We start from the raw sequence: 13160 nt of genomic DNA on the forward strand, positions 1-13160 counted from the left end.
TATATATAATAATTATATAAATTAACTATTTGTTCATTTAATTAATTATTAATTTAAATAATATATATTTAAAATAGTAAAAAAATATTAGAATATCAATTAAACATTAAAATAGTAAAAAAATAAAAAAATATTAGAATATAAATATGCTTTATTCATTTTTTTAGAATTTGTAAATAAAATTTAAAACTATAAAAAAATTTCAGAATATCAATTAATAAAATTTATTAATTTTTTACAACAACAACAACCAAGCCTTTTCCCACTAGGTGGGGTCGGCTATATGAATCCTTTTACGCCATTGAGCTCTATCTCCTATTATATCATCATCTATATTTAAATAAATTTTATCTTGTTTTATTGTTGCTAACCAAGTCTTTTTTGGTCTTCCTCGTTTGATATGCATGTTTATCATAGTTTCACATCGCCTAACTGGAGCATTTATTGGTCGTCTAAGTACATGTCCGTACTATCTTAAACGTGTCTCTCGAAGTTTTTCCTCAATAGATGCAACTCCGACTTTCTCTCTAATGCTCTCATTTCTTATTTTGTCCATCTTCGTATGCCCACACATCCACCTTAACATCCTCATCTCTGCTCGTGTGCTCGAGTCATAACCCAACATTCAACTCCATATAACATAGCAGGTCTAACTACGGTTTTATAGAACTTACCTTTAAGTTTAAATACATCAATAACGCTCCCCTCCATTTCACCCATCCTGCTTGTATTCTATGTAAGACATCTCTCTCAATCCCTCTATCATTTTGTAAAAGTGATCCTAAATATTTAAATCGCTCGGTTCCAGGCAATTCGTCCTCTCCTATCTTAACAATTGTTTCATTATTTCTAATATTACTAAACTTAAATTCTATATATTCTGTCTTTAATCTACTAAGCTTAAAACCTTTCCCTTCTAGTGTTTCCCTCCCAGATTTTAGCTTAGCATTTACTTTTTCACGTGTCTCATCTACCAAAATAATATCATCTGCAAACAACATGCACCACGGTACTGTGACAACATGCATCATGATTAGTGTAAAAAGATAGGGACTTAGAGCTGATCCTTGATGTAACCCTATCTTTATTGAAATGTTTGAGTCTTTACTCAAGTCGTTACATCCTCGTACATATCCTTAATTAGTTCAATATATGTTACGCTAACACCTCTCTTTTCTAAAATTCGCCATATAATTTCTCTTGGGACTCTATCATACGCTTTTTCTAAGTCAATGAATACCATGTGTAGATCTTGTTTTTGCTCCTGATATTTTTCAATTAATTGTCTAAGAAGATGTATAGCTTCTATTGTCGACCTTCTAGGCATAAATCAATGTGATTTCCTTCCTTAATCTTTTTTCTATTACTTTTTCCCAAAGTTTCATAGTATGACTCATTAGTTTAATACCCCTATAGTTTGCACAATTTTGTACGTCTCCCTTATTCTTATATAAGGGAACTAGAGTACTTATCCTCCATTGATCAGACATTTTTTTTGTTTTCAATATCATGTTAAATAATTTTGTAAGCCATTCAATACCTTGTTTCCCTAAGCACTTCCATACCTCTATCGGAATATTATCTGGTCCAAAATTTATTAATTTTTAAAAATTTAAAATATATTTTTTTATATATTTTATTAGGATGATTTAATTAAAGTTTATAAAAGTCTCTTCGAAATATTACACTTAAGTTGAGAATTGTTTGAATTAATTAAATCAGTTTTAATTTTCTTCGAAATAGGAGACATTGTGCGTCGCAGGACGCCTCCAGCGTTGTCGGAGGCATCCTACGATGCCTCTGACCCACCTTTTGTCGCGCGATGCGTCCATGTGACGAACGTGAAATTGTCGTGCGTACTGTGCCAGTTTCGCTCATGTGTCAGAGCGGTAAAACCGTCCTTGCTGTCTGGCATGGAACTGTATTTCAATCACTCAAAGAGAAATAATTAGAGAGGAAAGTAAATTTTTGGTGTTGTACTATAAAAGTGAGAAACTATTGGAGAAACATCTAATGAAGAGAGAAAATGTTGAAAGAAAGAGAAAATAATTGCTCCTATAATCTTGGAGCTAACAAGGAGATGGATGAAATAAAAAATTTAATGGCCTTTTAACCATGATTTAAAATTTCGACCAATATCAGAGTTTCGGTTTATGATTGAAACGATACAATTTCGGTACCATATCACATCGATATAATTTTGATAATTTTTAAATATATAATATATTAATTAAAATTAAATTTTTTATCCAAAAATAATAATAATAATTTTTAAAAGAAAAAAATGTGGGATTGTGGAGGCACCACAACGCCATGGAGGATGCCGCGAGATCGCGACCTAGCGGAGGTTGCTTTGGGATCGTGACAACCTCTGCGACACTATGGAGATCGTTGCGATCTCATGACGGCCCGCGGTGCTAGTGCCGGGTGGTGGACAAAACGACAAAATTCTGACATGTTATAAAATTTTAAACCATGCTTTTAACTTTGAATTAAGGGGAGGAGTGGAAAAATAATAGCTTCAAATTGAGATTTTCTTTGGAAGGAGAATTAACTTGGATATATTTATGCTACATGTATTTGGGGAAATTAGGGTTAGTTCTCCCTAAGTAATACCTTCTATAAACAGGTGTTTTCATAATTGGAATACTGCATTCTAACCCTATTTAATATATGTCATGTAGGTCCCTAGAATTCACATTTAGGTCTTCAAGACTCCACATAACAACAACAACAGCAAAGTCTTATTCCACTAGGTGGGGTCGGCTAAGACTCCACTTAAGCTGAATTAAATATATCATGAAATTTAGCTTGTTACAGATACACTTGATCCTAGTAGAAAATTTGATGACTTTTCATTGGAGTTGTTAAATGATATAATTTTGTTGGATTGCATCTTCTCATTAACAAAGTTACATTCAATGTTAAAGTGTTTTGTTCTCTTATTGAATATGGGATTACAAACTATGTACATGACAACTTGACTACCACAGTAAAATGTTTGACTTCTTAGGAGCATGTCCTAGTTCCGTAATTAATTCCTTAATCTAGATAAACTCATGTGTCTAGCATAACTTTATATTCTGCCTCTAAACTTGATTTGGCTAAAAAATCTCCTTGTTCTTTTAGGAAATTAGTTTACTTTCCTAAAGGGTACAGTACGATGATGTGAATCTCTTATCTATGGTAGAACTTGCCTAGTCAACATTAGTGGGATCTGAAGGTGACCTTAATCTTAATACAAGAGAGTTCTAGTCGGAGCATTCTTTAGTTATCATATAATTCTCTATGTTGCCTCTAAATGGTCATGACATCATGGCTACTCATTGCAAACATTTTGTTTGGTCTCGTATTTGTGATTTTGAGGTCGTTTAATTTTCTAAAAAGTCTTTGCACCTTAGTCAATGGCTTCTCTTGTCTTGGTATCAACTTGACATTTAAATCTATATGCATTCATATAGAGGTTCATGTTGTTGATTTGGACAAAATTGCTACATGGACACGAATTGGTCTAAGTTTACAAACCCTTTGGATCTCTCTCTCTCTCTCTCTCTCTCTCTCTCTCTATATATATATATATATATATATATATATATATATCCAATTTAGAGTATTATAAGACCATGTAGCAGTGTTGGCTAAAACCAACCCTGAAATGGTCTAAGTTTACAAACCCTTTGGAACTCTATATGCTTTTTCAATTTAGAGTATTATAAGACCATGTAGCACTGTTGGCTAAAACTGCTATATGAACCTAACTCGTTTAAGTTCACAAATAAAAAATTCTTTGTGTTTTTAGACTCTTTAAAGACTATATGCCTTCATTTTCCAATTTAAAATAATTTACAATTATATAGCAGTTTTATCCAAAATTATTGCTCTTAAACTTTTTTAAATTAGAAAAAGATCCTTCAGAGTCACCATATATCTTTCTTTTCCAATTTAGTGTTGATGCAATTGTGTCCCAAGTGGTTCAGTGTGACGGTGGATTTTTAATGTTTGGGCTAAGTTAGCCCTTGCTTCTGTATTTGATGTATGTGTTTGAATGTGTAAGGACTTGTCGGAACACACACGGAGCTTTTGGAAAGTTCGTGACTCAATGAGGTCGAGTATATGGATATTGGATTGGCATGACCAAGGTGTCACACTCAGTGGCTTAGAGGTCTATTGAGATCGAAGAAGTATGGTATGGGACATTTGAGGGATTGCAGGATGAAGAATACTAAGGTGGTACTGGAGTAGGTTAGTAGCACGATGGCTTGAGGTTTGTAAGTGATTATTGAAGGTTGCATGAGGTAAATCGAGAGACCGTAGGATGAGAAGCATTGAGCCAATGAGGACGACAGCTAATGGAGGCGGACCATGTATGTGAAGAGGTGGAAGGATGACATGTGGAGGAGTCGATTGCTTGTCCGCATTTGAGGGATCGAGCAACTTGATACGAGATAGTGGAGGGCAAAGTTAAATTGCAAAGAGTAAGATATTGGTCAGCTGAGTGTTGAATCACTGTATCAATAGGTATGAAGAGTAGAACTCAACATAGACTGACTCAACTTTAGAAGTGGTTGTAGTTAGATATCAATGGATAGAGAAACTCAATATCCCAAAATGTTTCAAGGTTTGTGGTTTGAGTAGTTGAAGGATGATGGACATTAATCGACTGGGGTAGTCGATTGGGTCTAATGAGACAATTAATAGGCTAAATCGACTAAGTAGTCGATTGATGACAAGTAGTTGACTGATGGTAAATGATTAATCGATTAATTGTTATTATAGAAAGCAGAAAGAAGTCGTTACTGCATTACAATGGTTGACTGGTGATGTAGACTAGTTGACCATTGGGTGGCAAATAACAAGAGATGTTGAAGGATTGAAGGCTATAACAGGAGAGCTTGTTGGAAGCTTCAAGGTCTGTGAAAATAAGATTGGTCAAGTCTTGTTAGAGCTTCTCGCCTTTATTATAAGACTTCTCGTAAATCCTTGTAACTCTTGTGCTTGAAAGATGTTTCTCCACTTCTGGTACTTGACCAAGAAGGTGGAAGTGATGCTTTCTGTGAGTGATCCTCTAACAGATCATAGATCATGTAGTAGGAGCCTAACGTATTAGCGATTATTATAAGTGTGATTTTTTGAATGATTTATTTGCACAACTAATGTTTTATTTGACCTTGTTATGCTAGTTTGATAACAAGAGTAGATAGAATTGTACTTGCATGTTAAGGATCGCTATGCACCCACCTATAGCTTAGTCGTTCAATTCTAACATTTAAATCAGCTTTGGGCAATGTAAACAACTAGAAGAGAGGCGAGAGGATGGTGAATAGTCTCTCTCGCTTGCGTTGCTTACATTTGCTCGTTACCTACATTAATAGTCTATGTTGCCGAAAGAAATAATATCAGTAAATGAAGAAAAATGAAATGCAATCAGAGAACAATGAGCGATATAACCTGGTTTGACAATGCTTAGACTCTTTCTCCACGACATCTGATTCTTTAGGTGGATCACTTCTAAAAAATTCTGCTATCTTTCTCCTTGGAAGCATCGGAGGTCGAGAATCCTCTTACAAATCTTTTCCTTACAATAGATGGAGACAAGTACGAAAACGAGAAAAGTACAAAGAATAAGAAAAAGAGCTTGGGTGAGAATTCTGAAGATTGTTCACGACTGTCGTTCCGCCAAGTTTGTGTATTTATAGCTTCATCAAAATCCCAATTAGCTTGATTCTTGCACAGTTATCAATTGACTGCTACTATTCATTATTGAATGGTGAACAATATACGTTGTAAATCTAGTTGTTACAACTCGAGTTTGCCTGCTTAACAACTCCTTTCTTGTTTCCTATTATAATATTAGTCATCTGGGTTTGCCACTCCAATCGACTGTTCTCATGAGTCATATTATTTTGATCATTTATGTTTGATCTTCAGTTGACCGGTTAGTCAACTGATCATAACATCTTGTAATTGATCATCATCGAGTTACTATTCTCAAAGATGTATCACACTCTCTTCTATTTAATCCCCATCGATCATAGTATTAATTTAGTGATATAATCTTCAATACTTGAAAGTAATCAATGGAATCAATCCATAAATGTTAAAGAGGCTTTAGGGTTTGCTAGTCGACTAACTGAATCAATCAATCAACTCTACAACACCACGAATATCTGAACACTCGTTAGTGTTCTATCAGCCGATTGGATGTATCTATTAGTCGACTTGGCCAAACCACAAATCCTTAGACATGCTTTAAGATCTTGCTCATGGTTTAAAATTTTTCTTCGTGCCGGGCGTAATTTACCGCTCACCCGCTCGCTCGACACCATCATCACCACGAAGGGGACCTCTATTGGTAGCGGCGAGGCCTTCGCGGGTAGCGGCGAGGCCTCTGAGGGTAGCGGCGAGGCCTCCTTGACTTCCGCAACCTCCGCTGCGAGGCTGTTGCGACCTCCATGGGTCGCGGTGAGGCCGTTGCGACCTCTAAGGGTCGTGATAGGGGACGTGCGTGGGGAAAAAAATTAAAACTTAGGTTAGTTTCAATCAACTCCTAGTTAAATAATTAAAATCTAATAAAACTATCATATTAATTTAATATATATATTTTATTTTTTAATTTTAAAAATATATGATAAATTATTTATTTATTTACCATACGGAGGTGCCGTGATCTCGTATTTTTTTTCTTTTTTAAAAAATATTTTATTTTTTTTATATTTTATATTTTAAATATTTAGATTAAAATTTTAATTTTAATTAATGTATTTTATATTTAAAAAATATTAAAAATATATCGGGACAACACCATACAGTACCAAAACTATATCATTCCAGTCATAAACTTACAGTTGGATATAACTTGAGATTTTAAACAATGATTTTGCTAGTCAATTGACTAAATCCATCAGTTGACGAGATCAAACACTAACTGAGAATAGAACTGACTTGGGGTTTGCTAGTTGACTAACTAAATTTATCTATTGACTCATCTACTAGGCGACTCATTTCCTGATAATGATCATAATAATCGAGTCCTAAACTGCACACTTACTGAAGCTTATAATTTGCCAAAAGACCTTGTTCCCTTTGGGATTTTCATGCCTAGGGACTCCTCACCTCTTAGACTTCCTTTCTTACTATTTCGACTCCATGACCAGCTAGGTCTTTATTGTCGCCAAGAATCTAGTTTTTGACCTTCCTTAATATCCAGTCTCCTCGATTGAGATTTTCAGATCACCAATAATTCGATTTTCGATTTTTTTTTTTTGACTTCCTTGCCTAGCATCCGGTCTCACTAACTTGTTGGTATCAAGTATTCAATCCACATAAACCAACTTGGATACTTGTAATAGCCGTCGTCAATTTTCCTACTCAGATACTTGATACATATGTAAGTATCTCCTAATTTAAACTTGATCCAAATATCAAAATCACATGTAATACCACAAGGTTTGGCAATGATTGCACCAATAAAACATTCCTATGTCTTCTTTTTCCATCTTATATTAGTTTAAGACTATGTAGTAGTTTTATTTAAATTGGTACATAGTCTAAAGAAGTAAAAAAATAATGAGTGAGTCAAGATCTATTTATTTTAAAATTTCATAAAAGTGCTTTTAAATGAATAACAACTTCAAAATATATATATGGAAATAGAAGAAACAAAAATGATAGTGTAGATCATAGAAGAAAGGAGAGAAGTTTATTGATGATAAAGCATCAAAGCGATGTTTGTTGGTTTAGTGGAATTAAAGGACTCCATTAATATTAGAATGTCCTTTGATTGATTATGGGGGACATATATCCAAAGAGGACCAGTCCAATTTTATTTAGTCAAGTGGGTGAAATACACTGGTCTAAATAGCTTAAGAGGGATATTGATAGTTTAGATAAAGTGGGGCATCTTCCGGTGCACTTTGATGATAAATCAAAAAGGTTAACTGTTTCAACAATTCTATGAAAAAGGGGTGCCCTTTTGATAGTGTAGAGTAGAGAAGAAAGGAGAGAAGTTTGATTATAAAGAAGCGAAGTAGCATTTGTTGGTTCGGTGGAATTGAAGAATTGCATTAATATTAAAGTGTCCTTTTGTGTATTAGGTGAGACGTAGGCTGATAGAGGATCTATCCTATTTTATTTAGGCAAGAGGGATATTGGTAATTTACATAAAGTGAGGCATCTTGGATTGCGCTTTGAAGATAAACCAAAAAGGGTCACCCTTTTGAGATTTTGTTATGAAGGGGCTACCTTTTGATAATGTAGATAAGAGAAGAAAGGAGAGAAACAAAGTGGTGTTTGTTGGTCAGTGGAATTAAAGAGCTGCAATAATATAATAGCATCCTTTGACGGATCACGTGGAACATAGGTCAAAAGAGATTTGATCTAATTTTTTTTTGTAATCCAGGTATCCAGCTCTTCGAACCGACTAATTCCGGAGGTGATCGGCCCGACTCTATGGAAGTTTCTCACTAGTCATCAGGATAAATCAGGAAGTGCTAATGGAGGCCCATTCAGACACCAACATTTGTAGGCCTGCTTCTCACTGGAGGGGAAAATTCCCTGTGCGTTGCAGTTGAGATTCGAATCTAAGATCTTTGGGTTATCCGTTGGAGTCTAACCATCGCACCATTGCCCGGGGAATGATCCGATCTAATTTTATTTAGTCATGCGGGAGAGAATAAATTACTCTAAGCAGATTAAGATGATGTTGACAATTTAGATAGTGAAGCATCCTAGGGTGCACTTTGGTAATAAATAAAATGGGCCGCCCTTTTTGTTAAAAAGTGGTTCCTTTTGATTTTTGCCCTAAATTAAAAGCAAAATTAGACATTTAAAAGGAAATAAAAACTTGCTCAAATTCTTTTGCCATTGTGATAAAGCTATTGACTTTTGATGGAAAATTAAGTGTTGTGTGTATAAATGAGTGAATTTTATTAAATGTGCTTAATGGAGCTTGAGCCAAGGATCCAAGTATAAAGCTGAGTGATATCATAAATGTAATAGAAATACCTCTATAAGATTTGATCATTGAGAGAAGGCATATCTCATAGCCTGGATCTGAAGAAGATGGGTATGTTTTGTAATAGGAATTGTGATAGTAGGTTAGAGCCAAGTTTAAAAGGATGAGAGCTTGTACCATCCTAAGTAGTTGTGGCTATCTATGAAACATGAACAGTGTGTATAGGAGGCTAAGTGGATAATAATAAAAATAATAACAAACATTTTGAAAAACCTCAAATTTCCATAAGTAAATATTTGGGCCTATCCTATTTATTGGTATAACCTTGATTTTTCCAAGTGACCTCTACCACCACATGACCTAATAGTTAGAAATTGAGTGGCTGAAATATATCTATTTGATGGGTACAAGGTGCTATATATGTTGGTGCAATCGACCCATTGTGTTCAGGATTGATCATTTCGATTTTGATATTTAAGTAAATGTTTTACATTAGGATCATATTGATACTTGATATGTATATTTGAGTTGTGCAGGACTTAGAGAAATACACTTAAAGACAACTTAGTGCGATTAAGGTTGGTTGGTGACTCGAAAGCTCAAGGCTCATGAAGATTGGAGAAGAATGGCTTGAAGCATCCGAGGGACCATAGAATGAGAAATCTCAGAGTATTGCTGAGCCGGAGGAGGCGAACTGCATAGGAGAACATGAAGGGTGGTAGAGGGCCCAGGTGCATCTAAGGGATGAGTAGCCTAACGGAAAATAACTCTTGATGAGTTGAGTGTTGAGAGCACATATACTTGAGAGAGGCTAGATATCAAGATAGGTGGACCCAACCATTTTTCTTTTTTACTCATTTTTTACCATTGAACTGCACTTCCCTCTTTGCGGTCTCAGGCTGGATTGACATGTGGGTTGTGCTTGGCCTAGGTCTTTGCCATGCCTAGCTCGCCTGCGAGTTCTCGTAGCCTTCTCAGATTCAAGAAATAATGTGTTTCTATATCCTTCTAGGAAAAGACAGGTTGTTAAAGACAATCTTGTTTAATGTTATTCAACTATATCTCATAGAGAATCTTTATTATAACCATTTATGTGAGCCTGGTTCACCCCATAAGCTTCAGTTATGCACAGGAAAATGTGCCTGAACTCGAGCATATTCAGATCCTTCTTATATTATTTTTAATATATGCATGTCTTTGAACTAGCCTTTATCTAAGTAAATTGGCTATCTGATGAAAGAAACTAAGACCTGTATAAGATTTCTATAATGATATCTTCTCTTATTTCCCATGGAACTTGTTTAATCCTTTATTAGTCGTTTCAACATTTTATTATTTTATGCATAGTTACTTTATTCACACTGTTTCTTTTCATTTTTGTTCAAATGTAAACTTCTGTATTACTTTACATATCGTCCTCATCTTTTGTTCATGCAAATGGTCTACAGGACATGGCTAAGGTGTCAAGTCATTTTGTTCGAGGAGAGGATTCTACAAAGTTTGCTTCTGTGCTTGTAAATTTTATGGGTAAGGTAAGCCTTCAGAAATATTTATATTCGGAGAAATAGTCTTCCATCAGGTGAACACATGTGAAAGAAGTGCTAGTGAAATTAGGAAACATTCATGAATAATGATAGACCACAATCCCAACTTTTTTGTTTTATGGCTACAATGTCACTTTACCTAGTAGTTAACTTTAATTCTATAGAAGCCCCAAATAGTTCATTTATTTATTTTTGCTACATATATTAGTACTATAAAACTAGATTTCTTATTTCTTGGAATATCTTTTCTTTACGAATATATAGTCCTTGAACTCTATGTGGAATATATATATTTATGTTCCCTAACAAGGCATTCATCAGCCAGAGCTTATGGGTATAGTCTACAGCTGTGTTAGTTAATGCTTGAGTTCATAATTTTGAGATTGTTATAAGCTATGAATTATATGCTTAAAATCGACTAGTTGTCTGGGAGTACGAAATGAACATCTGCTCTTGACTTTATTAGACTCTATTCTCATTTTACACGTATGATTTTTCTTAAATCATTTTTCTGGACAGTGCTATCCTGGGGAGGATGATGTGGCAATTGCTCGTGGAGTCCTCCTGTAAGTGTTTTTTGTCATCTCAATTCATTTTTCTTTTGCTCGATGGAAAGTGTGTATTGAATCAGAGAAAATTGGATATAATCTTTCTCAAGAAAAATTCTTCATATTCTATATCAACTCATAATCCCTATAGAAGAGAACCTCAAGAGCAAAACAAACTATTCACATGCATTCTAAATGGTGTCAAAAAATTATCTTTACATCATCAGCTCATTGCAATTCAACTTCATGAGAACACAATTATGAGATTCACAATACCTAAATGAAACCCATACTACTATCTATCGAACAATTATTTATGTTTCCATCCTAAACTAGATACGCCAACCTAAAACAGAAATAAAATAAAATAAAATATTTACCACACATTTTCCCAAGTTGATGGAATAAGATAGGTGCTTTGCTGATACAAAATACTCAAGCTAATAAGACCTAAATAATGTCCTGATTAGTCCAATATAATATAATTAATTATTTTCCATTATCAGCCATACAATTAATTACCAATTTTTACATTTAATTGATTGACATAGAAGGCTTCGAAAACAAGGAAAAAGGGACCCTCTTGTCTTGCCCAAAAAGATAGCCGGCTAAATTTTGAAACATTTTGCAGAAGGAAAACTCTAACAATGTTGATAGCAGCAACCAAACCTAATATAAGAATAATGCACTACGGTCAGCAGTCAAAAGTACAAGTGCTGTTAGCAGCAGTCAGAATCCAGCCACCAACCAACCACAATAAAAAAAGTTGTAAGCGGCAGCACCCATTTTTGTTTAATTACATCAGAAATGAACCAAAAACATATTCAATTTTCCGATCCATAACCAGATTATCCATATGTTTCAGCTGGGAATGAGCCATACCCAATTCACCTAGAAACTAATCCAGCATCTGAAATCAGATTCAGATTAAAAATCCAGTATGAGATAGTATCAGTTCCAGAACAACTTTCTTATTTCAGCAAGTTTCAGAAATGGTTCCAGCTACTTCAATTTTGAGTACAGTTCATTGTTTCATCAATGATAATATAAGCAATCTTAATCACAGCCAGTATCATTGCGCAACAATTTCAGATCATTTAAATAGAAGCAGATACTACCAACTCAGATTCAAAACTTCATATCAATTCATTTTTCCTTCTCTATGATCATTCATTTCATCTTTATTTTAACAACAACAACAAGCCCTAAATATATTTTGTTATCTTTATTTTAAATTTTGTAAAATTTTAGTGGCTGCACAAGATAGAAAGAAGTTTCTCGGGCAAGTCTATACTTGGGAGTTGTATCACTGATTCAAATAGAGATTTGAACTATGCTAATCTAAACTCATACTTGTCTATATTTTGGCGGAGTAAGGTTGATTTATTCCACTTAAATAAATAGATTGTTGTCATAATAATGTATTTGGAGGCAATTTAAATTTGTTACTGTAACTCATAAATCTATGTATTGATGTTTATCTTGAATTTCTTATTAGTGTTTCTAACATTATGCATTTTATTATTTTTTATAGATATCTGTCTCAAGGAAATCTTAAGGAAGCAAATAACCTTGTGGATAATGTTAAATTGCAATTGAATGAAAAGCAACTTGAGCTTCCAAAAACGGATTTGATCCAATTTATTGAGTATCTTCTGCAGACGTAAGTCTTCTCCATTCATGTCTCCTTTGCTGAAAACATATTTATAATCAGATATGATTGTGATAATATGCGTCTTTACAGATATTTGAAGCCATGCCTGAACCTGTGATTGCCTAGAAGAATGCTATAGCTATTTTAAAATAGTTTACTGTTTGTTCATCTTTTACACTACCAATAAATATTCATATGATAGGGTATGTGGTTCAGATTTTGTGGATAAGCAAATGCCACTTCCTTTGAGCATTCTAGATAGTAGCTTTTTAGCAAATTGACTAGTTTACTTGTTTAGGTTTGGTCTAATGTAGGAACACTGAAAATCAAGATAATTGCATTCAATTTTATTTTGCAACTTTTGTAGGAAACAACCAAATATACTTGTTAAGATGCCACTGACTATTGGAGATCATATGTCCATCCAAACATGAATGGTCACCTAACTGATTAAGGATCTT

The 13160-nt window shown here is 34.2% G+C and overlaps 1 protein-coding gene across 1 annotated transcript in view; it reads left to right on the top strand.

Moving 5' to 3' along the window:
• The window catches only part of LOC121984384 (protein GET4-like), a 44907-nt gene that overhangs the window by 24429 nt on the left and 7318 nt on the right, over positions 1–13160 (top strand). Inside the window, exons 7-9 of the mRNA XM_042537298.1 lie at positions 10402–10485; positions 11017–11063; positions 12580–12708. Of these exons, the coding sequence (XP_042393232.1) occupies positions 10402–10485; positions 11017–11063; positions 12580–12708 (260 nt within the window). The remainder of the gene's footprint in view (positions 1–10401; positions 10486–11016; positions 11064–12579; positions 12709–13160) is intronic.

Source organism: Zingiber officinale, chromosome 5B (assembly GCF_018446385.1).
Source record: "Zingiber officinale cultivar Zhangliang chromosome 5B, Zo_v1.1, whole genome shotgun sequence".
Taxonomy (NCBI): Eukaryota; Viridiplantae; Streptophyta; class Magnoliopsida; order Zingiberales; family Zingiberaceae; genus Zingiber; species Zingiber officinale.